This window comes from Oryctolagus cuniculus, chromosome 10 (genome assembly GCF_051225735.1).
Source record: "Oryctolagus cuniculus isolate XC-2025 breed Fujian yellow rabbit chromosome 10, ASM5122573v1, whole genome shotgun sequence".
NCBI lineage: Eukaryota > Metazoa > Chordata > Mammalia > Lagomorpha > Leporidae > Oryctolagus > Oryctolagus cuniculus.
The window spans coordinates 4,509,595-4,534,185 of record NC_142876.1 but is presented as its reverse complement, the minus strand read 5'-3'; the positions used below and the strand labels follow the sequence as shown (position 1 = coordinate 4,534,185).

Below are 24,591 nucleotides of genomic sequence, written 5' to 3'. Positions count from 1 at the left end.
TTAAGGTGGAATTAATTTGAGAAATTATTTTCTAATGTAGAAGTATTCAGTGCTAACCATTTCCTCCTAAGCATATGTTTTGTTTTTGTTAGAAATTATGACTCCCAAATTTTCTGTGAGTTACTTAGAATTATGTAGTTTCCAAATATTGGGGGATTTTCTAATGAACTTCCTGCTATTAATTGCTAACTTTGTTGTTAGAGAACATGTTTGGAATGATTTGAATTTTTAAAAAATATATTCAGACTTATTTATGGCCCAGATCATTGTTTGTCTTATAGAAATGTTCCTTGTCCAGTTGAGAAGAATGTGTATTCTGCTCTTGTGTCAAGTATCCTATAGGTGTTAGGACATACAGCTGACAGTGTTAAGTGACCATGTTCTCTCTTATTTTCTGCCTACTTACATCAGTTATTGAAATCTCTATCTGTAATTGTGAATTTGTCTCTTTCTCCTTGAAGTTCTGTCAGTGGCCTGCAGAGATCTCATCAGTGAGGCTCCTCTTGGTTACTAGGGGAGCTTCCAGAGGTATAACTGATTGATAGTTCATACACATCCTAAAATAGTTTTTCCTACGGTAGGGGTTACACAACCAGAAAAGGTGATACAAACTCTGCTCTGATTTTAGCTGAAATAATAAATGGAACCATCTGCACTCTAGAAGGCATTCTGGCCACCAGCTGGGATGGTTATAAATGATAGAATTACTCCAGACTTCTCCCTGAGTCTGTTGTGATAGATCCTGCTGAATCTGTGTAATTCCTTAGCCCAAGGAATAAAGTAATACAGAAATTAAAGAGAAAGCCACCTGGCCCTCTAAGGTAGACCTTGGTGGCTTATGGGATATGTTCATTGCAGGTTAACCTCATTGTTCTGCTAGGAGTCCTACTGATGGTAACTTAAGTTAAATCCTCTATGAGACAAATGGAGAGTTTTGATTCCTTCCCCTGATAATATATTATTCATGGGGTATCCTGGCAACATTTACCAGAAGCCAAAATGGTACAAAAATGGGGAATAGGTAATAGAGACAGTTTTCCTTGGGTTTCTTACTTTATCAGATGTCTTTTTTGTACAGGCTGTCTTCTGGACTATATCTTCAGGGATGTTTATATAGCAAGGAGCCTTGGTTGCTTCCTCAGCTTTGGGTAGTTTCCACATGTACATGTGCTAATCCACACTCGGGTGAATAGTCTGAGGGACTGACTGCTGATTGGCAGGTTTGCTCTCTGTGTGGCTCTCATCTGGCTTCCTTGGCATCCCTGAACCACTAACTCTGTCTCTTTGATTGGGGAGATTGCCAGAGTCTTCCTGGATTCCCCACCCTGTGCTGTAGCCTGGAAATTCTAATCAGTAAGCAGGAGAAATCACTGGACTCATCTTGTTGGTTGCCAGTCTTTCGGTATCACTCTTTTGTTGCCTAGTGTCCAATATCTTATGAGCCATTGTTCATATAAATTACCCAGTGTTTTAGACATTTCAAGTGAGAAAATAAATCTAGTTCCAGTTATTTATAATCAGAAGTGAAAGTCCTGATTTTTAAAATTAATTCTGTACAAATAGAGACAGACACTCCATTCATTGCATGTGTGCCTGTAATAATTTTCTGATGATGAGCCAGAGTTAACAATAATAGAAAATATAAAGAGATCATTTTGGTCTGGGTACCTCTCTGTGGAGCAGAATATCAAAGTTGAAGATTCTTAGCATAGGAGCTCTCAGAGCTTAAGCTTCTGGGCCAGGGTTAGCTTGTAGAATTTGGCCACAACAGCATGGCAGTAGTACTGGTTTTGGAGTCAATATAATTTCTTTAATTTTAGAACCAGATAGCATTTGCTATAGAAGTGGTTATAATTTTGTCTAGAAGGTCCACTTTGCTGATTGGTGATCTATGTACAGCTATTATTACCTGTAAGTTTACAGTGATGCAGCAATTGCCCCAAATTTGCTTGTATTTTTCCATTTAATGTTTTTAGGTAGAGGCTCCACAAAGAGTAATTCCTGTAATTCTTCAAAACTGCCTTTCATATTCATTGACTGCCAGACTTGCTCCAGCCTGGAATAGAGCTGGACATCTCTTGGTACAAGGTGACTGACTTTCTTTCTGAACTATATTACTTCCATTATGTACATCTGTTTTTAATTTTAAGGTGTGTTGTTTTTAGGGAATCGTTCTTAAAACTATTGCATTCTTCAGGAAGCTCACAACATAAATATCATCTCCTTTTTTGGAATTACATCCAGAGGGCTGCTAATGTTTCTTTAAAATTTTTTACCATGTAATACAAATAAATATGTTATGAAGCACCATAAGTGCAGATACATTGTTAATGTTGTTGGGACTTAAAGGATATCCTGAATTTTCGTTGAAGTCTGGCTGTTTTCTAAATATTTTATAACGAGACAAATATTTGAGGGAAGAATTGATTATTTCTGTCCTTTTAATTAAGAGATACTTTTTGGATTTTTATATTTTCCCTCTGAGCTGTCATCAGATATTCCTTTATAGCAATTGCAGTTTAAAATATTTTCTTTGGCTTTGATAATTTCACACTAAAAGGTTATATTTGTCAATCATGATTATTTGTGAGTTATAATAAAATGACATTCTCTATGAATTTTTTAAGGAAGAGATTTTCTTTCTCAGATAGGAAAGCAAAGTGCTGTTGGTAAGTAAAAATATGTAAGTAAATAAAACCTTTAAACATTAATACAGTTAACAATTATTTTAAACAGTGTTACAAATCATTTATCTTAGTGATAGGTTATATCAGAATTTAACCAAATACTAAGTAATCGGAATTTGACCTGGGAAATCACTTGTGGTTCAAAAAACATATATACCTATATGAGGAAATGTCACTTACCTTAACTGGGAAAAAAGCTTTATTTTATCTACTTAAAGAAAATTATGACTGGAGAAATTTAATTCTTTTTAAGATTAATTTAGGTGTTTTAATTTTATTTGAAAGACAGAGGTTGATTGACTGATTGATGTTCCATTTGCTGGTTCACTTTCCAAATACCTACAAATGCCAGGACTGGACCAGGCCAAAGCCAAGAGCCCAGAACTCAGTCTAATCTTACACAGGTGGCAGAGACCCAGGTACTTGAAACATCATCTGCTGCCTTCCAGGGTGTGCATTAGCAGGAAGCTGGATCAGAAGTGAAAGATCCTGGAGTTGAACCACACACTTCGATAGGGAATGCGGGCACGCCAAGCAGCATCTTAACTGCTATTCCAAATCCTCACTTCTAGCGGGTTTAACTCTGTAGGCCTTTATAGTGTATACTTTCTAGAATCATGTCATAAAAAGTGGCCTTAACACTAATGTAAGTCAAACCTCTATTTCCTATGTGAATAATTTGATTCTTTTTTCCCTCCCGCATCTCCATAGAAAGATCATATAAAGGGATACAGATAATTTAAAATAGAGTTACTCTATGGTCAAATATAATTTTTTCGTTGATTTGCTTGGTCGTATTGCAGGTAGACAGGTTTCTAAATAGTAGTCTAGAGAGCACCTGGAGGGGATCCTGAGCACACAGTGAACATTATCCATCAGTCATAGTAGCTTTCACTGCCATCTGGGCAGAGCCTTACAAGCCTGGCCTGTGGCCCACATGGTTGGATCTGACAGACCTGCCAGCTAACGCCTGAGTGCCCTCCTCACCCTGGTTTTGTGTTTTATCTGTGCCCTGGCAGTCAGTGCACTCCAGCTCTGAGTGAGTGGGGTCATTATCTAAATTTAGTGTCAGCCCCAAACACTGCCATGAGACTACAGGTACAGAGACTGCCATAATAGGAGAGCAAAATTCCTCACTCCTGTGCTTGTGTTTTTTACATTTTTATTGAAAAATACATTACAGCAAAACACAAATTGTGTGTGCAACTCATTGAATTTTCTTTTTTTTAAAATAAAGATTTATTTTATTTATTTGAAAGAGTTACAGAGAGAGACAGAGATGGGTGGGGAGGTTTCCATCCACTAGTTCACTCCCCAAATGGCCGCAGTGGCCAGAGCTGAGCCAGTCTGAAGCTAGGAGCTTCTTCTGGGTCTCCCATGTGGGTGTAGGAAACAAAGGACTTGAGCCATCCTCATTTGCTTTCCCAGGTACATTAGCCAGGAGCTGGATCAGAAGTGGAGCAGCTGGGACTCAAATTAGCACCCATGTAGGTTGCTGGTGCTGCAGGCCAGGGCTTTAACCCGCTGTGCCACAGTGTGGGGCCACAACTCATTGAATTTTCACAAATTAAACATTTCTTTGTAACCAGTTCTCAGGTCAAGAAACAACATTACCAGTACTCCAGAATTCTCCTCAGGCTTTCTTCAGGTCTCACCCTTTCCCAAGGTCGCCCTAGCCTGACTTGCCACAGGTATTTTATCCTGTGTAAAGGAAGGCACAGATCTCCAGGCTCTTGAGAATCTGGAATCTATCGATCACTGCACTCAAGGTTCTTCAAAAAGCCCATGGAAAATACATATTATGAAAAAACTATGCATGATTTTTTTTAAAGATTTATTTTATTTATTTGAAATACAGAGTTACAGAGAGAGGTAGAGACACAGAAAGAGGTCTTCCATCTGCTGGTTGGCCACAACAGCCGGAGCTGCGCAAATCCAAATCTGAAGCCAGGAGCTTCTTCCGGGTCCCCTACATGAGTGCAGGAGCCCAAGGACTTGGGCCATCTTCTGCTGCTTTCCCAGGCCATAGAAGAGAACTGGACAGGAAGAGGAGCAGCCGGGACTAGTACTGGCACCCATATGGGATGCCAGCACTTTAGGCCAGGGCTTTAACTGGCTGCGCCACAGTGCCAGCCCCATAAATAAATCTTTTTTTTTTTTTTTTTTTTTTTTGACAGGCAGAGTGGACAGTGAGAGAGAGAGACAGAGAGAGAAAGGTCTTCCTTTTGCCGTTGGTTCACCCTCCAATGGCCACCGCGGCTGGCGCGCTGCAGCTGGCGCATCGCGCTGATCCGAAGCCAGGAGCCAGGTGCTTCTCCTGGTCTCCCATGGGGTGCAGGGCCCAAGCACTTGGGCCATCCTCCACTGCACTCCTGGGCCATAGCAGAGAGCTGGCCTGGAAGAGGGGCAACCAGGACAGAATCCAGCGCCCCAACCGGGACTAGAACCCGGTGTGCCGGCGCCGCAAGGCGGAGGATTAGCCTAGTGAGCCATGGCGCCCGCCCCCATAAATAAATCTTAAAAAAAAAAAAAGAAGAAGAAGCATGGTGTACTATCCTCCAGATTTTGGAAGAGGGTGAACCTCTTTATTTTTCCACATAATAGATGTCAAGCTTGTATATAGAGTTTGTTGGGTTTTCCTCTTAGCTATGGGTTGTCTCATTTTTCTTATAGTAACCTTCAGCCCTCCAACCCATGCATATCCGTGCTGTTTCATACCTGTCTCTTAATGTTTTATGTGTAGACTGTCAAATGTTGTAATTAATTGAATTTTAATATATGTGTTAAAATATATTCTTAGTTTTTTACTTAAGAATTAAGTTGATTTTTTACTAAAAAATCTTAAGTTGATAGAATAGATTAATAATTCAAGACAGTTAACAGTTAAGTATTTTATTTTCAGTGTTAGACATCAATGTAACAGAAACTCAAGTTTGTCTAAGTATACAAGCTTATACAGTTAGACTGCCACCACCTGAGGTACCAAATATTTTGTTTTTCATGATTTATTGTATTTCATTATACTGAATATGTTTATTATGATTATTAACATGTATTAGGTTTTAACTTTTAATAGCAAGGAAAGTTTTATTATCAAAAATCCATACTATTTTGTTTACTGTTTTACATATTATATTGTTCTACATATTCCTCCCCAAAGGAAATATAATTCTATTTATTTATTTGAGAGGGGGTGCGGGGGGAAGGAAGGAGGAAGGGCGAAAGAGAGACAAAGAGAGCTCCTGTCCTGTGGTTCATTCTCCAAATGCCTGCAATGGCTGGCTCTGGGCAGATTGAAGCCAAAAGCTAGGAAGCCAGTCTAGGTCTCCTGCCTTTTGAGCTGTCACTTCCTGCCACTCGGGGTGCCTTAGCAGGAAGACAGAATCAGGAGCAGAGGTGGGGCTCAGGCCCAGGTACTTGGCTGCAGAATGTGCTCATTCTAACTGTCGTCTTAACTGTTAGGCAGTCTTTCTGTGTAACACAGGTCTTATCATATTGTCCCCTTGTTCAGATATCTTTTTAGGTGGCATCTAAGATTCTCCCCAGCCTTAGCCTATTTCAGCACTGGCTTCTGGCTGCTTCTTTCACCTTTAACTATTAAAAGCACTGCTTCAGTTTATACTAAATGTAATACTCCCTTCCCTTGTCATGGTTGTAGCATTTTTTGTATATATTTTTCATCATTAACACTTCATCTTCTTAGTAGATGTCTTTTATTTTGCAGATTTCCAAAGCACCTAGCATCAAGTCTTACATATTAGTGTCATTCAATAAATGCTATTTTCTATCTTGCAGGCCAGAGGTTCTCAACAGGGGGCCAGCAGAGGGGGAAATGGATGATTTTGTTCCCCGTGAGAAATTTGGCAATGTCGAGAGACGATTTTGATGATTATAGTTGGGGAGTGAATGAAGTTGCTACTGGTGTCTAGAAGGTAGAGGCCAGGGATGCTGCTAAGTATATTTCCGTACCCTGGACAGCAACTCCACCCCTACTCCGACAGAGAATTACCAGCCCAAATTATCCCTCCCTTTGCTTGTGCCTCCTCTTATTGGCTGTACAGGTCCTGGCTGTCCTCCATTCATTTGTTTCTCTCTCTCTCTTTTTTTTATTATTATGCTGAGGCAATGAATAAGTCAAAGATCTACTTTCCTGCCTGCATGGATATGTAGAGATCTAAGTAAATACATGCAACTAAGTAACTACATGAGTAACATGATGTGTATTTCTTGGACTGGAGAGGAACCTGCAAATCCTGTGTGATCACCTACTCTCATTAAACCCTTGTGTTAATCTGTACATACTCATACTTACTTATCTTTTTAGAATTATTTTTACAACACAAATTTCTTTAGAGTAAGCATCATGAGGACAAATATTGCACCTTACATTTGAATTTTCTACACAATACTTCTGCATTCTATGCCTGAATTTGAACCAATTTAGAGTCTGACAAAGAGAAAAAGAATGCTAATATGATTTATTGTACAAAATGAGACATTCTAAGTGAGAGAGACATTAACCTGTTGGAGTACTGGCCTAACACACATGAACTGAGATATATGGTCACAGTGTTTATCACCAGGAAGGAAAAACAGATTTTAGAAAAAGTGCCCAGGTTCTAGTGCTGGTTGCTCCTCTTCCAGTCCAGCTCTCTGCTGTGGCCTGGGAAGGCAGTGGAGGATGGCCCAGGTCCTTGGGCCCCTGCACCCACATGAGCAACCAGGAAGAAGCACCTGGCTCCTGGCTTCAGATCGGTGCAGCGCCGGCCATAGTGGCCATTTGGGGAGTGAACCAGCAGAAGATAGACCTTTCTCTCTCTCTCTCTCTCTCTCTCTCTCTCTCTCTCTCTCTCTGTAACTCTGCCTGTCAAATAAATAAACAATCTTAAAAAAAAAAAAAAAAAAAAGACAAAGTGCCTTATCTGGATCCTAGATTTAGGCAGATTTACCCCCACTTTCTTAAGGCAGTAGTAGAAAATTCCAGACCTCTCTTGGGAATTCAGGTGTCGGGAGGATCTTAAGAAATACAGTTTCCTGCTCTGCCAGTAGGCCTGTTCCCAAGAGGAAAAGGAAGGAGTCGAGCCAACTCTGACTTGTTATTCATCCCAGTTTTACCAGTCGGTTAAGTTATCTGATCTGCCCTAGGGAAAGAAGAATGAATGGTGGGGCAAACCAACCAACCCCCAGGATATGTGTTAATTAGCTTTCTCAACATCCAGAAAGCTGGATAGGAAGTAGAACAGCTGGGACTTGAACCAGCACCCATATGGGATGCAGGCACTGCCCGCTGTGGCTTTACCTGCTACACCACAGCGCTGCCCCTCAGTTCTGCACTTATTAGCATGTTATTTAATTTCTTTGGATGTGTTATTTAATATTACTGACTCTTGTTTCTTAGAAATTCAAGATAATGATATCTACCTCATGGGACTATAAATACATTAATGGGATAAAATACATTAAATGTTTAGTATGGCATCTGGAACATATTAGAGATTCAAAAATTATAGATACTGCTGCTATAAGTAAGTAAATTGAAACAAAGAGGCTAAAAATTGCTGATCTAAGTAAAAGTTTCAAGATTTAGAGTTTGTCCTTCAACTCTTCTTTCTACTACAGCATGCTTCTTTCACCTAGCCCTAAGTTGGTTCAAATTTATGTTTCCCATAGAGCCTTACAGAAGTATATACCTAGAAACCACGAATGAAAATACAACAGTGCTTGTCAGTGCAGTGTCAGAATAAGTGTTATGTAGAAACTATAGTGCTTTAGGAATTCAGAGACAGAGATATCTGAGGGAATTCAAATTTGAAATCTTTGGAACACTACTTTCCACCTTTTCATCCTTTTAAAAAAAAACATTTATTTATTTGAGAGGTAGAGATACAGACAGAGAGATGGAGAGACAGAGAAAAAGGCCTTCCATCCACCACCGTTTCATTTCCCAGATGGCCGCAAGGTCTGAGCTGGGCCAATCTGAAGCCAGGAGTCAGGTGCTTCTTCGAGGTCCACTGCTTTCCCAGGACATAGCAGAGAGCTGGAACAGAAAAACATCAGCGAAGACATGAACAGAGGCAGAGGCTTAGCCTACTATACCACAGCTCCAGCCCCACCTTTTCATTCTTGAAATCATCTTCCTTCTTGATTTCTCATTTGCCATATTCTCCTAATGTTTATTCAAGTTTCTTTTTCTCTTATCAGTTTAGAAGTTGCTATTTCCTACAGTTCCATTTTCAGCCCCCTTTTCTTTTTCTTAGCAAGCTCCCATTCCAATAACTTCAGCCTCTACATCAATACCTCCCAAATATTCTTACATATTTGTATCTTCTATCCCCTCTCAGAAGCTTTCACATGAAGGTACAAATGTACTAGTGGCACTCAGACTCAGGTCTAAAACTGAACGAAGTCGTCACCCTCCTCAACTCCAGTTCTATTCCTCGTTTGTATTTACTCACCTGGGCATTGGCATCAACAGGCAATACTTTGCCTACAGATTTCATTCATCTTTGCCCTTTTCTTCACCTCCTCTATCCAGTGAGTCTCTAGGAGCCTACACTGGTGTCTGAAATTAGCTCCTCTCTGCCTCAATTTCCTTTATTCTAATTTAGATCCCGTTCTTTTGCCTAGACTGTTCAACTTGTCTCCATACAGGCCTTCTTTTTTCTAGCCTTTCCCTTTCTAGTTTATTATCTCATTCTTCCTCACAGTTTCAAAAGAGTTCTGTTCATAAAACAAAGGTTCCTGACCTAAATATCCCTCATATCTCAGTATTGCCTATGGAGAACTAAGTCTAAATTATTTAGCATTATAAGCAAGAAGTAATATTTATTAAGCAACTGCTGAACAGTATTATTTTGGTCATATCAAGACATTTATAAATATTTGTTAAGAAAATAAATACCAGGGTGTATGCTGAACAGTTGGATAACTTGCCGGTCTGTAAAACAATCTGTGCTGAGAAAGACCAGTATAGGCTATAGGTACTGGTACCACATCTTTGCTTCAATTGTCTTGAGTTTATGAGTAGTATAGTAAACACCCCAAAGGATAGAAATTCAAGTGATGTAAATATATGTGAGAACCTATAAATTACGTTTGAACCTCATACCTACCTCCTTTGAGTTCTGTTGTAGGTTCTGTTTCCCTCAGTCTGATCATCCACTTGCTTCTATTTCTTTTCTGATATTCATAGCCATCCCTGCCCCAGCCACATTTCCCTCACACAGTTAAGGCCAGCTGAGCTCTTCAGTGTAATATATCATAGTGAAAGATGTACCTTTTATGCACAGGACATTGTGCGTCTTTATTCTATCTGAGTATTCTTGCCCCCTTAACTCACGATATAATCAGCATATTTTGTCTTCCTCTTCCTATATTCATGTTTTTCTTCTCTTGTTCCCCTATTTACATTAGTCTTAAGAAATACTACCAGAATATAAAGAAAGATTAATCACTGGATGCGGAAGGGAAAGGTCTAGATCCAGGCCTGTAAGGAGCAGTCAGGTCAATGGGGACAATGTTAAGTGTGTTACTAAAATGTTACTGACTTGTCCAGGCAACTAAGAATTGGCCAGGTTAGCTGGAATTCCTTGAAAAGTAATAGGCAGTGAAGTTAGAACATTATTTCTCAATAGATGTTACGATGATAGGTTAAAAAGAAAGTGAAGGATTGTGAACCATTCTCTCTAATCTTTATAAGGGTCCTTTAACATTATTTTTTTTTTTTTTTGACAGGCAGAGTGGACAGTGAGAGAGAGAGACAGAGAGAAAGGTCTTCCTTTGCCGTTGGTTCACCCTCCAATGGCCGCCGCGGCTGGCGCACTGCGGCCGGCGCACCGCACTGATCCGATGGCAGGAGCCAGGAGCCAGGTGCTTTTCCTGGTCTCCCATGGGGTGCAGGGCCCAAGCACCTGGGCCATCCTCCACTGCACTCCCTGGCCACAGCAGAGGGCTGGCTTGGAAGAGGGGCAACCGGGACAGAATCCGGCGCCCCGACCGGGACTAGAACCCGGTGTGCCGGCGCCGCTAGGCGGAGGATTAGCCTATTGAGCCGTGGTGCCGGCCCAGGGTCCTTTAACATTAATACTTTTTTTTTTTCACCTCGCTTGAGGTCTCTCTGTCTTTGACTAACTATAACAAAATACCTCCCAGGAAATCAGAAGTAGAGAACTCTTACTGGCTACATAGAAGCTTAAAGGCCCTGTAGGTAGGGGACCCAAGGTAGAAGGAAAAAATTCTAGGAAGTAGGAAGGGAATGCAAAAGGAGAATGGAACATCAATTCTGTTCTCTCCCCTCCAAAGGCCATCCTTCTCTTTGGGGAAAAAAAAGTAAACAAATTGAGTTAAGAAGTTATTCTTATAAAATGTAGATCCCTTCCTTTGGGAAGGATTCTACTTACTGTAAATTAACAAGCAATAAAAACAAACAGTTGGAATAAGTATAAAATAAGAGTTTCCATCAGAAGGATAAAAGGGAGGGTGTAGAATACTTCTGATACTGTATATAGAGAAATGGGGGGCACTGAAGCACTGATTACTTCATGAGATGTGGTTGTGCATGGTGCAGTGTAATTTAGTCTTTAAAACTACCTTATAACCAACTGTGTTGTATTTGTGTAACAGATACGTATTTTTAAAAATATTTTTTCTTCCTTGCCAAATTCTTTGAGGAGTAATACATTAAAATTTTATTTCTGTTAAAAGCTAGAAGAGTTTAATATTTCTCAGAGTATTATAAAAGACTTTCTTACTAACAAGAATGCTGTCATTGCAAGTCATTCCATCTTAAGCAGCTGGTGCTACATTTTGCCAAGGTGAGATTTAAATTTATAGTATCTACAGTGGGCTCAAAATGTTTCCTCTTATTTTTCTCCTGAGCACTGTTATGAGAAGTATAAACCATTTAGTGAATTTTAAAAACTGAATTATAATTTTAAAAATACATTGCAACAATATTGTCATACTTACACAAGGCATGAATTTATCAAGTCACTAAAGGAATTATATACTTAAATTTCTTTTTAGATCTAGTTTCAAAAACCAGTAAAATTTCTAGACTTATCATTACAAAATGATAACTATCACAATAATATTAATAAAACCTTATAAATGTATAACTAATGATTCATAATAATTTGATGTGAGCTGAGTTTTTAAAAATTACTTTCTTGGTGAAAGGCAGAGTTAGGGAGAGACAGAAAGATCCTCCATCCACTGGTTCACTCCCCAAATAGCCACAATGAACAGAAGTCTGGAACTCCATCCAGGTCTCCTATGTGGGTAGCAGAGGCACAAAGTCTAGGGCCATCTTCTGCTACTTTCCCAGGCACATTATCAGAGAGCTAGATCAGAAGAGGAGCAACCTGGGCCCATATGGGATACTGGAATCACAGGCAGTGGCCCAACCCACTACACCACAACACTGGCCCCCTGAACTAGGTTTTAAGTTTGTATTATCTTCAGGAGAAAAATGATTTGTTAATAAACAGCACTATGGAGATGAAATTGTAACTTTCCTAAGAAATAGAACTTTAATAGCATTCACATAAAAATTTGGTTAGTAAGGAAGAGGTAGATAAGGAAGATACTTGTAGGTTTCACTGATTTATTCAACTCTCAATTGACTTTTCCCTAAAATCTACCAATTACTAGGCATACCTTTGTTTGGCAACATTTTATTACCATTGTTTTGTGCTTATAACTGACAGTTGCTTGCACCCATTCAGCTCAATTTTTGTAACAATTCCAGTTAAGATTTAATACAAATAAAGATGATATGTGACATGCACAATACTATCATCATACTCAGTGGTAAAAAGTTGAAAGCTTTCCTTATCAGATCAGAAAAAAGACAAGAATGCCCACACTCACTACTTCTATTCAGTATAGTGCTGGAAGTCCTAGTCAAAACAATTAGCAAGAAAATAAAAGGCATCTAGATTGGAAAGGAAGAAATGAAATTGACCCTTTTGACCTCCAATAACTAAAGCAATTTTATACAACAAAAAACAAAGCCAGAGCCATCACAATACCAGATTTCAAGAGATACCAAATGTCGCTCCCCCTCTTCGTGGAGGAACGACACTAAACCCTGCCTAGGTTTCCTATCCGAGTCACGGCACCATTATGTCGCTCCCCCTCTTCATGGAGGAACGACACAGGACCCTGCGCTGTTCTTTTGTCTGCTTGGCCCTCCCCGGGTTTGCTGCTGGTTCTTCCCGGGTTGGCTACCGACCCTTCCACCTCCATGGAAGGGCGGTTCCCCCTGCCACTTTCCCCACTTCCGCGGGGGAGCGGCACACCGCCGGCCGGCCCTCTCGGGGGCTGCACAGGTGTTCCTTCAGATAGATGTTCCTGGTGCATGTTGTCTCTCTCCTCCTTTATAGTCCTCTTCCACCAATCCCAACTCTGCTACCCACACACCGAGTACGCTGCTCTCCTCCAATCAGGAGCAGGTCCTACAGTTTATTGGTTGAACTGGGGGCAGCTGTGTAGAAGCTGTTTCCTCCTCTCCCAGCGCCATATTGTGGGAGAGCAGATGCATAGAATAAGTCTTAATTCGAGTAACAGTCTAGTCTGAGTTGCTCCCCACACCAAAAGGGCCGAGCCATGGCTCAATAGGCTAATCCTCCACCTTGCAGCACCGGCACACCAGGTTCTAGTCCCGGTCGGGCACCGGATTCTGTCCTGGTTGCCCCTCTTCCAGGCCAGCTCTCTGCTATGGCCCGGGAGTGCAGTGGAGGATGGCCCAAGTGCTTGGGCCCTGCACCCACGTGGGAGACCAGGAAAAAGCACCTGGCTCCTGGCTTCGGATCAGCACGATGCGCTGGCCACAGCGCGCCAGCCACGGTGGCCATTGGAGGGTGAACCAATAGCAAAAGGAAGACCTTTCTCTCTGTCTATCTCTCTCTCACTGTCCACTCTGCCTGTCAAAAAAAAAAAAAAAAGGCATACTATAAGGCAGTTATAAACAAAACAGCCTGGTACTGGTACAAAAAACAAATGGACAGACCAATGGAACACAATAGAATCACTAGAAATCAATCCAAGCATCAACAACCAACTTATATTTGACAAAGGAGCTAAAACCAAGCCCTGGAGCAGGGGCAGTCTTTTCAACAAATGGTGTTGGGAAAACTGGATTTCTGCATGCAGAAGTATGAAGCAAGACCCCTACCTTACACCTTACACAATAATCCACTCAAAATGGATTAAAGATCTAAAACTATGACACAACACCATCAAATTATTAGAGAACATTGGGGAAACCCTGCAAGACATTGGCATAGGCAAAGAGTTCTTGGAAAAGACCCCAGAGGCACAGTCAAAGCCAAAATTAACAAATGGGATTGCATCAAATTGAGAAGTTTCTGTACTATAAAAGAAACACTCAGGAAAATGAACAGGCAACCGATAGAATGGGAGAAATTATTTGCAAACTAAAGGATTAATAACCAGAATATATAAAGATATCAAGAAACTCCACAACAATAAAACAACACAATTAAGAGATGGGCAAAGGACTTAAACATATATTTTTCAAAGGAGAAAATCCAAATGGCCAACAGACACATGAAAAAGGTTCAGGATCACTAGCTGTCAGGGAAATGCAAATCAAAACCACAATGAGGTTTCACCTCACCCCAGTTAGAATGGCTTTCATACAGAAATCAACAACAAATGATGGTGAGGATGTGGGGAAACGGTACCCTAATCCACTGTTGGTGGGATTGTAGACTGGTAAAGCCAGGATGGAGGTACCTCAGAAACCTGAATATAGACCTGCCATATCACCCAGCCATCCCACTCCTGGGAATTTACTCAAGGGAAATTAAATCAGTAAATGGAAGAGTTATCTGCATCTCCATGTTTATTGCAGTTCAGTTCACAATAGCTAAAACATGGAACCAACCTAAATGCCCATAAACCAAAGACTGCATAGAGAAATTATGAGATATGTACACTATGGAATACTACACAGAAGTAAAAAAAAATGAAATCTGGTCATTTGCAACAAAATGGATGAATATGGAAAACATCATACTTAAATAAGCCAGTCCCAAAGAGACAAATACCATATATTCTTCCTGATTTGCAAGCATGCATAGAGCACCTAAAACAAAATCTGCAGAAGTGAAATTGACACTTCAAGAAAGGATGACTTGAGCTGCCCTTGTCTTGAATGTCAAGGAACAGTTTTGTTTTTTGTTTGTTTTTTTCTCTTCACACTATATGTTGAACTCTTAACATAGAGTTAATCATATGTATAAAGTCAATTGAGGGCCGGCGCCGCGGCTCACTAGGCTAATCCTCCGCCTAGCGGCGCCGGCACACCGGGTTCTAGTCCCGGTCGGGGCGCCGGATTCTGTCCCGGTTGCCCCTCTTCCAGGCCAGCCCTCTGCTGTGGCCAGGGAGTGCAGTGGAGGATGGCCCAGGTGCTTGGGCCCTGCACCCCATGGGGAGACCAGGAAAAGCACCTGGCTCCTGGCTCCTGCCATTGGATCAGTGCGGTGTGCCGGCCGCAGCGCGCCGGCCGCAGCGGCCATTGGAGGGTGAACCAACGGCAAAGGAAGACCTTTCTGTCTGTCTCTCCCTCTCACTGTCCACTCTGCCTGTCAAAAAAAAAAAAAAAGTCAATTGAGGATGGATCTTAGTAAGAAATTAGAGTATTAGCAGACACTACTCTTGTTTATGTGATCCCTTTACTCTTAATCCTATCATTGTGATCAATTATGAACTGAAACTGATCACTTTGACTAGTGAGATGGCATTGGTACATGCCACCTGGATGGGACTGAATTGGAATCCCCTGGCACTTTTCTAACTCTACCATTTGGGGCAATTCCGATTGAGCATGTGCCAAACTGTACATCTCCTCCCTTTCTTATTCCCACTCTTATATTTGACAGGGATCACTTTTCATGGGAAGCAGAATATATAGCAGACTCATAGAATGGCAGATGTCCTAAACAGCACTCTGGCCTCAGAATCAGCCCTTAAGGCATTCATATCTGGCTAAAAAGCCCATGAGAGTATTTCAGGCATGGAAAGCCAAGACACTGTGGCAAAAAATAAATAAATAAATAAAAATAAAACCCTAAATGAAAGATCTCTGTGTGTGAGATCCCAGTGGAAAGAATGGGCCATCAAAGAAGGAGGTACCTTTCTCTGAAGGGAGGAGAGAACTTCCACTTTGACTATGACCTTGTCTAAATAAATCAGAGTTGGCAAACTCAAAAGGCTTCCATAGCCTTGGCAACTCATGACAAGAGCCAAGGGTGATTACTGATGCCATAAGCAAGAGTGTCAATTTGTTAAGTCAACAACAGGAGTCACTGTGCACTTACTCCCCATGTAGGATCTCTGTCCTTAATGTGTTGTTCAATGTGAATTAATGCTATAACTAGTACTGAAACAGTATTTTACACTTTATGTTCTGTGTGGGTGCAAACTGTTGAAATGTTTACTTAATATATACTAAATCCATCTTCTGTATATAAAGATAATTGAAAATGAATCTTTATGTAAATGAAATAGGAGATGGAGCGGGAGATGGAGGGTTGCTGGTGGGAGGGAAGTTATCGGGGGGAAAAGCCATTGTAATCCATAAACTGTACTTTGGAAATTTATATTTACTAAATAAAAGTTAAAAAATAATAAAAGAGGGAAGAGGAAGTTTGTAAAGCTGTATATTTCTCATACATTCCTAAGGACTAACTTCTAAGGGTTCAGTTTAAAAATTTGTCACGGGACCCCCAAATCCCATTAAGCTGGATGATTAAAATGTCATCTTAAGAGTTAAAGTAATCATATTAAGTGTTAAAGTGAATATATAGATAGGACTAAGTGTTAAAATGGCCATATAAATAGGATCAAGTGTGGGGTAGTTATAGTAGATAGAATTAAAAAGGAGAGAATGTTCCAACAAGGGAAGCAGTCCACACAGCAGACTCATAGAATGACAATTGCTTTAAGTAACACTCTGACCTCAGAATCAGCCCTTAAGGCTTCCTGGTCTGGCTGAAAATCCCGTGAGAGCATTTCAGGCATGGAAAGCCAAGACACTGCAGCAAAAAAAATATTCTATATGAAGGATCTCTGTGAGTGAGATCCCAGTGGAAAGAAGTGGCCATCAAAGAAAGATGTACTTTTCTCTAAAGGGAGGAGAGAACTTCCACTTTGCTAGTGGCCTTTTCCTAAATCCTATCGAATTGGTAGATTCAAAATGCTTCCATAGCATAGGCAGGGCATGTCAAGAGCCTCAGGTGGTCACTGACATACATAATAGTGTTAATTGTTAAGTTAACAAAAGGAGTCATTGTGCACTAACTCCCCATGCAGGAGTTCTGTCCTCAGTGAGTTGTATTATGAGAGTTTAATGTGGTACTTGTTCTCAGTTTTGTGTGTGTGTGCAAATTGTTGAAATCTTTACTTAGTATAGAGTTGGTCATCTGTGAACAAAGTTAATTGAAAATGAATCTTAATGGAGAATGGGACTGGGAAGAGGAGAGGGAGGAGGATGAGGGTGGGAGTGTGGGTGGGAGGGTAGGTATGGTGGGAAGAATAACTATATTCCTAAAGTTGTACATATGAAATTTGTATTCCTTAAAAATTAATTAATTTAAAAGAAAAAAGTGTCCCTGGTTACAGGTGACTTTTTGATCTTATATATAGGAAACCCTGAAGACTCCACCAGAAAACTGTTAGAATTAATAAATTCAATAAAGTTGTCCCCAAAGGGTTGCAACAGCCAGAGCTGGGCCAATTTGAAGCCAGGAGCCAGAAGTTCTTCTGGGTCTCCCACACAGGTATAGGGGCCCAAGCATTTGGGCCACCCTCCACTCTTTCCCAGGCCATAGCAGAGAACTAGATCAGAAGAGGAGCAGCCAGGATATGAACCGGTGCCCATATTGGATGCCGGCACTGCAGGCAAAAGCTTAGCATACTATAAACAGCACCGGCCCCCACAATGGCTTTTAATAAATGTAACTAAGGAGGTGAAAAACATACACACTGAATACCACAAAACACTGATGAAAGAAATTGAAGTAGATAAAAATTAATGGAACTCTATCCCACTTGTGGATTGGAAGAATTAATATTCTTAAAATGTGCATATTTCCCAAAGCAGTCTACAGATGTAGTGTGACCCCTGCCAAAAATATCAATGACATTCTTAATAGAAAAATAGTCCTCAGTAGCCAAAAGAATCTTGAGCAAAAAGAAGAAAGCTGGAGGTATCACACTCCTGATTTCAAAGTGTATGCTACAAAACTTTCATAATCATAACAGTATGGCACTGACATAAAAAAGACACAGACCAGTGGAACAGTATAAAAAGTCCAGAGAAAAATCCATGCATTTATGATCAATTAATTGGTTTTCAACAAAGGTGCCAATAACATGCAATTGGGAAAGGATGGACTATTCAATATATGATGTGGGTAAAATTGGATATCCATGTACAGAAGAATGAAATTATATCCTTATCTCATGCCGTATACAAAAATCGATTCAGGCTATATTAAAGACCTAAAGACCTGAAACTAAAAACTACCAGAAGAAAAGAGCAGAAGCTTCATGACAACGGCCTGGTCAGTGTTGTTGAGGTGGTTGTGGTTTTTTTGACCGTGTCCCAAAAAGCATAAGTAACAAAAGCAAAATGGATAAATGGGACTACGTCAAATTCCAAAACTTCTGAATAGCCAAGAAAACAGTCAACAGAATGAAGAAAAAATCTTAGAAACCTGGAAAAATATATGCAAACCAAACATCTGGTCTGGTAAGGGATTTGTCTTAGTCCATTTAATGCTGCTATAACAGAGTATCAGAGACTGGGTAATTTGTAAACAACAGGAATCTATTTCATACGTATCTGGAAGCTTGAAAATGTAAAGTCAAGATGCCAGTAGATTTAATGCCTGGTAAAGACTTTCTTGGTGTGTCATCCCATGGTGAATGGGCAAAGAAAGGAGGAGATAGGGAGACAAAAGGCAAAAGAGACAAGGAGCTCCTTACAAGGAGCCAGCTCCAGAAACAGACGTTTTAATCCATTTGTGAGAGTAGTGCCTCATGGCCTAATCACCTCTTAAAGGTTCCACCTCCCAGTACTGTTACAATGACAACTAATTTCAGTGTCCATAGTGCTCACCATTACACTATGGAACAGACAATTAATTTCAACATGAGTTTGGGAGGAAAACATTGAAGTGATAGCAGGGTTACTACTACCCAAAATATATAAAGAACTCAAACAACTAAAAAGCAAGAAAAAAACCATGATTTTTAAAATGGGCAAAAGACCTAAATACACATTTCTCCAAAGAAGATATATACATGGCCAATAAGTATATCAAAAAGTGCTTAACATCACTAATCATCAGGTAAATGGAAATTGAAACTTCAATGAGATAGCAGCTCACATCTATTAGAATATCTATTAGCAAAAAGATGAAAGACAACAAGTGTTGGAGAAAGTGTGGTGAAAATGGAAACTCTTAATCATCTATTATTTTTCACTTTATGTTTCTGTGTGGGAGCAAACTGCTGAAATCCTTACTTAATGTATACTAAGCTGATCTTCTGTATATTAAGATAATCGAAAATGAATCTTGATGTGAATGGAAGGGGAGAGGGAGTGGGAAAGGGGAGGGTTGTAGGTGGGAGGGACGGTATGGGGGGGAAGCCATTGTAATCCATAAATCGTACTTTGGAAATTTATATTCATTAAATAAAAGTTAAAAAAAATGGAAACCCTTGCATACTATTGGTTGGAGTATAAATTAGGACAGCCATTATAGACAACAGAATGGAGGTTTCTCCAAAACTTTTGAAATGGAATTAGTATATTATTCAGCAATACCACTCCTAGGTGTATATCCAAAGGAACATAAATTTGTATGTCAGAGAGATTGCACTCCTATGTTCATTAAAGCATTATTCACCATAGCCAGATAGGAAATCAATCTAAATTCTCCATCCATGATGAATGGGTAGAGAAAATATGGTATGTATACATAATGAAATACTATTCAGCCTTGAAAAAAATTGTCATTTGTGACAACGTGGATGGACATGGAAAACATTACGATGAGTGAAATAATCTAGGCAAACACCACAATCTCATACATGGAATCTAAAAAGTTGAACTCACAGAAGCAAAGAATAGAATTGTGGCCACCAAGGGCTGGGGTTAGGGTGGGGTATGGACTGGGGAGATGTTAATCAAAGGATACAAAATCTTAGAAGGAATAAATTGAAGTCTATCATACAATATGGAGACTTAATAACAATGTATTATCTTTTACAACATGGAACTTAATAACAATGTATTATACTATTTCAGTTCACCAAGAGTATATTTAAGTGGTCTCACCCCCCAAAAATGATTATGTGAAGTAATACCTGTGAATTAGTTTGATTTTAGCCATTCCCAATGTATACATATTTAGTACCTCATTTCATATATGATAAGTCCATGCAATTTTTGTTTGTCAATTAGAAGATTTAACGTGTATTTGGAAGTAGGAGGAAACCATTTATTTTGTATGTAGAGTGAGATAGTTGCTGAATTTTTTGAACACTTTATAAATCACGTAGTTTATCAAACTATATTTAAGCATTGGCTTATAATATTTTACCAACTCTGATTTCTCATAGTATGAAAATGGGACAAATAACAAATATTCTTCATACCATCCCCACTGACTGTCCTTTGCACTCATATGAAGATTTACGGATGCACTGGGATGACCTGGTGAGGAACAGAAATATAGATTATATTAGAAGTCATTTGATTGTGTTTTTCGTAATTTAACCTGTTCAGTTTTTTTGAAGATGACTTAAATTTTGTGCTTAATTTCAGTATGGCTACAGACTTCCAGAAGATTGTGGAAATGTTAAGACATACTGCAGCATCTACTTCAAGATGATTGGAGAAAAGACTTTTACGTATCCTTTACACACCTCTTGCAGCAGATGCTCTCTGCCCACTGCGTGTCTGCTGCTGCTTCCATCCCCAAGTCATCAACATTTCAACGTTCTCTACATGAATGTCCAGGTCAAACTACTTTTCTTTTATTTCTTATCCATGTGCATGTTTTTTGTTTTGCTCAGCGTTTTCCCCAGCTTTTATTTAAAGATGAAGTTAATAAGCATAATTTTTTTCCTTAAACACTATTTCAGCAATTTTGACATCTGGAATAGTAAAATAAATAAATAAATAAATAAATAAATAAATAAATAAATAAAATTTCCTAATATAAAGGAAACAATTATGAGCCAAGAGCTCCCTCCAGTGGCATTTTCAATATCATTGAAAAGAATTGATAAAGATTTTCATTTTGGAAGTTTGTTTTATTTTACAAAGTTTAGAGGATTGATGTGCTCTTAATGCACCACACTGATTTTAAAAATATTTTTCTCAACAGGATTTTTAAAAATCTACACACAAAAAGAGCTCAAGTGCCCATGTGAAACAAATCTTAGCCCTGATTTTTCCATTCCTCTCTCTTATTCTTGTCTTCCGACCAGCTGGAATTTGAAAGCAGAAGGAAGAGCCATAGTGCTCCCTTTCCATAGTTGCGTTTCTAACCCAAGTATTCACAGCAAAACTGAGGTTGACCTTTAGCAGTCGTTCCCTTTCATTAGATGCAGATGTCATTCCAATTCTTCAGAATATTTTTCAGCAGAAAACCTCTCAAAAAACTACTTTTGGAGTTCTCTATACTGAGGTTTTCACTGCTTTTGGAGATACAACCTGTCATTATTTTCTAGAACATTTATTTTTATTATCTCTAAGGGCCATAGTGTCCTCCTTATAGATATTTTTTGAATGTATTAATTTGCCAGTGCATTTAGAAAGCTATATATTAAGGACAATGAATTGCCTTGATTGTGAATGTTAAACATCACATTATACTGCACCAACATTTACAATTATTGTTTATCAACTAAAAATAAAATTTAAAAATAGAAGAGGTAAAGATCGCTGTGAGGTACTATAAAGGAATACTTTAACTTTGGACAGTATGGGAAAAAACAACAAAAATAATTAGATTTTCCTTACATGTGCCTATTTTAATTTTCTAATTCCATCAAAATTACTATCTCTTAAGTAAGAAGAAAAATTTACATTGTTCTTTAACCAATGTTTAGATACCCTCTCAGTTGCATCAGAAGCCAGCCCATACAGTTCTTTCCAAGGGTAGACCTGGAAACTGTGTTGAAAAGTTTTCTTTCAGATTTGAAATCTAAACTGCCTCATATATGTGGATTTCCCATAAAGATGACAAATAAACCATGCTACTACACACAGGAACTAATTAAACCTCATTTCCAGGTAAGAGACTTTTTGTCCTATCTGGTTCTCCAAGACATACTGTGCATCTGTCTGTCTTAGATCTCTTGCCTTCTGTGATGGAGTACTGCACTGTGCAATAACTTTTTTCTCCATTAACTGTTACTACGTATTATTATTATACCTTACATTTGTCACTGACATTTTCATTACTGTAGTATTAGAGTAGTTGTTTACTAAAATGTTACACCCATATCAAGGACATAAATGAGTTGGGTTGTTGGAGACTAAAGGGAGCAAACTTGATGAAGAGTATTTGGAAAGACTGAGCTGTAAGTATGAGCTCACTTAAGCAGAAAGTAGGGTGCATGCCACTCACCAAGGTAGTAAGTAAGTAGGGACTTCTTTGGAATCTGAGGTATGCAGGGGGCAGTGGGCCACTGTCTGGCTCCTTTATTAAGACATTTTATTTATTTATTTGACAGCTAGAATAATAGACAGTGAGAGAGAGAAACAAAGATCTTCCTTCCATTGTTTCACCCCCCAAATGGTTGCTACGGCCGGAACTGTGCTGATCTGAAGCCAGGAGCCAGGTGCTTCCTCCTGGTCTCCCATGCAGGCACAGGGCCCAAGCACTTGGGCCATCCTCCACTGCCTTCCTGGGCCACAGCAGAGAGCTGAATTGGAAGAGGAGCAGCCGAGACTAGAACCAGTGCCTATATGGGATGCCTGCGCCACAGGCAGAGGATTAACCAAGTGAGCCACTGCGCTGGCCCTTTATTAAGAAATTAATGTAACTGGCTGTCTGCTGATGGGATTGGCCCACACGGAGCACTACCAAGGCTTTAGGGTCCTCCTGCTTTTATCTTCCTAATCCTAACTGCCCCTCCCCAACAAAGGTAACCACTGTTCTGACTTCTGTGGGCATTACTCCTGGCTTTCTTTGTTTTGATCAATCAAGACTGCACCCTTAAATATCTATTTGAATTTTGCTCACTTTTGAACTTTATGCAAAGGAAACTGCTGGCTTATTTTGCTCAGTGTCATGTTTGTGACATTCTTCTGTGTTGTTCTCCTTAACTATGGTCAGCTCATTTTCATTTCCGTGTATAATAATTTATTACATGATTATGCTACAGTTTATCGGAATACTATTGGTAAATACTTGAATTGGTGCTGCTTGAGGTGTTAGTACTGCTGCAGTAGACATTCCTCTGTATGCCTCCCAGTGCACTCCAGGACTGGAGTTAGTACAGATTTCCACATCTATATCTGTGCCACTTTCCAAGCGGCTGGGTCAGTTTGTGCTTCCACTCTCCCCCAAGCAGTGTGGGAGAGTTTATGTTGCTCTACATCCTTGCCCACTGTAAATATTGCCAGCCTTTTATTTCAGCTGATCTTCCAGAATGTCTCATTTGTATTTGTCTTGATTATTAATGAGGTTGAACATCTTTTCAGGTGTATATCAGCCATTTGAATATCTTGTTGTGTCCCTCTGTCACTTTTCTACTGCTTTTAAAGCTGAGTTAAATGTGTTCTTTGCACATGCCAGGCCCTCTTTATCAGTACTGTCACATGATCTTCCTCCTTTGCATGACGTACTTCCTTACTCTCTTAGTGGTATCTTAACTGGCAATCTTAACACTCAGAAAATCAGGCTTTTCTCTTTACTGATACTTTTTGTGTCCTGTTAAAAAATATTTCTGTATCCCAAATGAAGATGTTTTACTATAATATTATCTACTAAAGCTCATTATTTTCCATTCATATTTAGGTCTACAATCTATTGCTTTGTAATATTATGTTGTGGACAATCACATATTTTTGGATAATTTGTGCATTTATTTATCCAAGAAATAGTTATCGAAATATGTGTATTTATTTAATATGTGTATTTATTTATCCAAGCAATAGTTATTGAAAAATCCTTTTCTCCTGAATACTCTGCATTACAACCTTTCTCATAAGTGCTTTTATATACGTGATACTGTTTCTGAACTACTTAATCTCTTTCTGTAGTCTTTGCTTCTTCTCGCAGCATATTACTTTTTGAGTTATTATAATTAATCTTAAACTTTATTTTTATTATAAACAATGTTGTAATAACATTAAATTTTATAATGTTTGGAATCTAGTGAAAACAATTTAGGTATTCTTCATCTTTGCATTTCCATACAGTTAGTTTCAGTTTTTCAAGTTATATACACACACATACACAGAGTTGCAGTGTTGATTGTAATCTCATTGAGGCTTAAAATCCATGAGTATTTCATATTTCTCCCCATATTAAATGTCTTGTTTAGTTCCTTTCAATAATAGTTTATAGTTTATGTATGTCAGTCTTAAGCACTTTTATTAGGTTATTTACATACCTAACATTTTAGAATGTTATAAATCATGTATTTTTAAATGTTTATCATTTATTTCAAAATATTTTCACTATGTTTCTCTTGTGACCCATGAATTATTTATAAGTATATGTGTTTAATTTCCTAACATAGGAATTTTCTGGTTATCTTTTTGTGTGTGTTTCTAGCTTAACTGCCTGATGAAGTGTGTTCTAATTTCCAAGATTGTGGATTTGTCTGCTTCTCCTGCTTTTAGCAT

At 39.2% G+C, this 24,591-nt stretch overlaps 1 protein-coding gene across 4 annotated transcripts in view; it reads left to right on the top strand.

Moving 5' to 3' along the window:
- C10H18orf63 (chromosome 10 C18orf63 homolog) overlaps positions 1-24,591 on the top strand; it is a 50,593-nt gene that overhangs the window by 10,130 nt on the left and 15,872 nt on the right. For 2 of the 4 annotated variants that reach the window (XM_089304980.1, XM_089304979.1), the window contains exons 5-7: positions 1,977-2,088; positions 2,628-2,669; positions 6,483-7,305. In XM_089304980.1, coding sequence (XP_089161106.1) covers positions 1,977-2,088; positions 2,628-2,669; positions 6,483-6,616 — 288 coding nt within the window. In that variant the 3' untranslated portion in view covers positions 6,617-7,305. Of the gene's footprint in view, positions 1-1,976; positions 2,089-2,627; positions 2,670-5,589; positions 5,667-6,482; positions 7,309-11,390; positions 11,501-20,345; positions 20,443-20,550; positions 20,637-21,842; positions 22,027-24,591 lie in introns of those variants that run through there. The other 2 variants (XM_051851097.3, XM_089304981.1) reach the window with 2 other exon arrangements.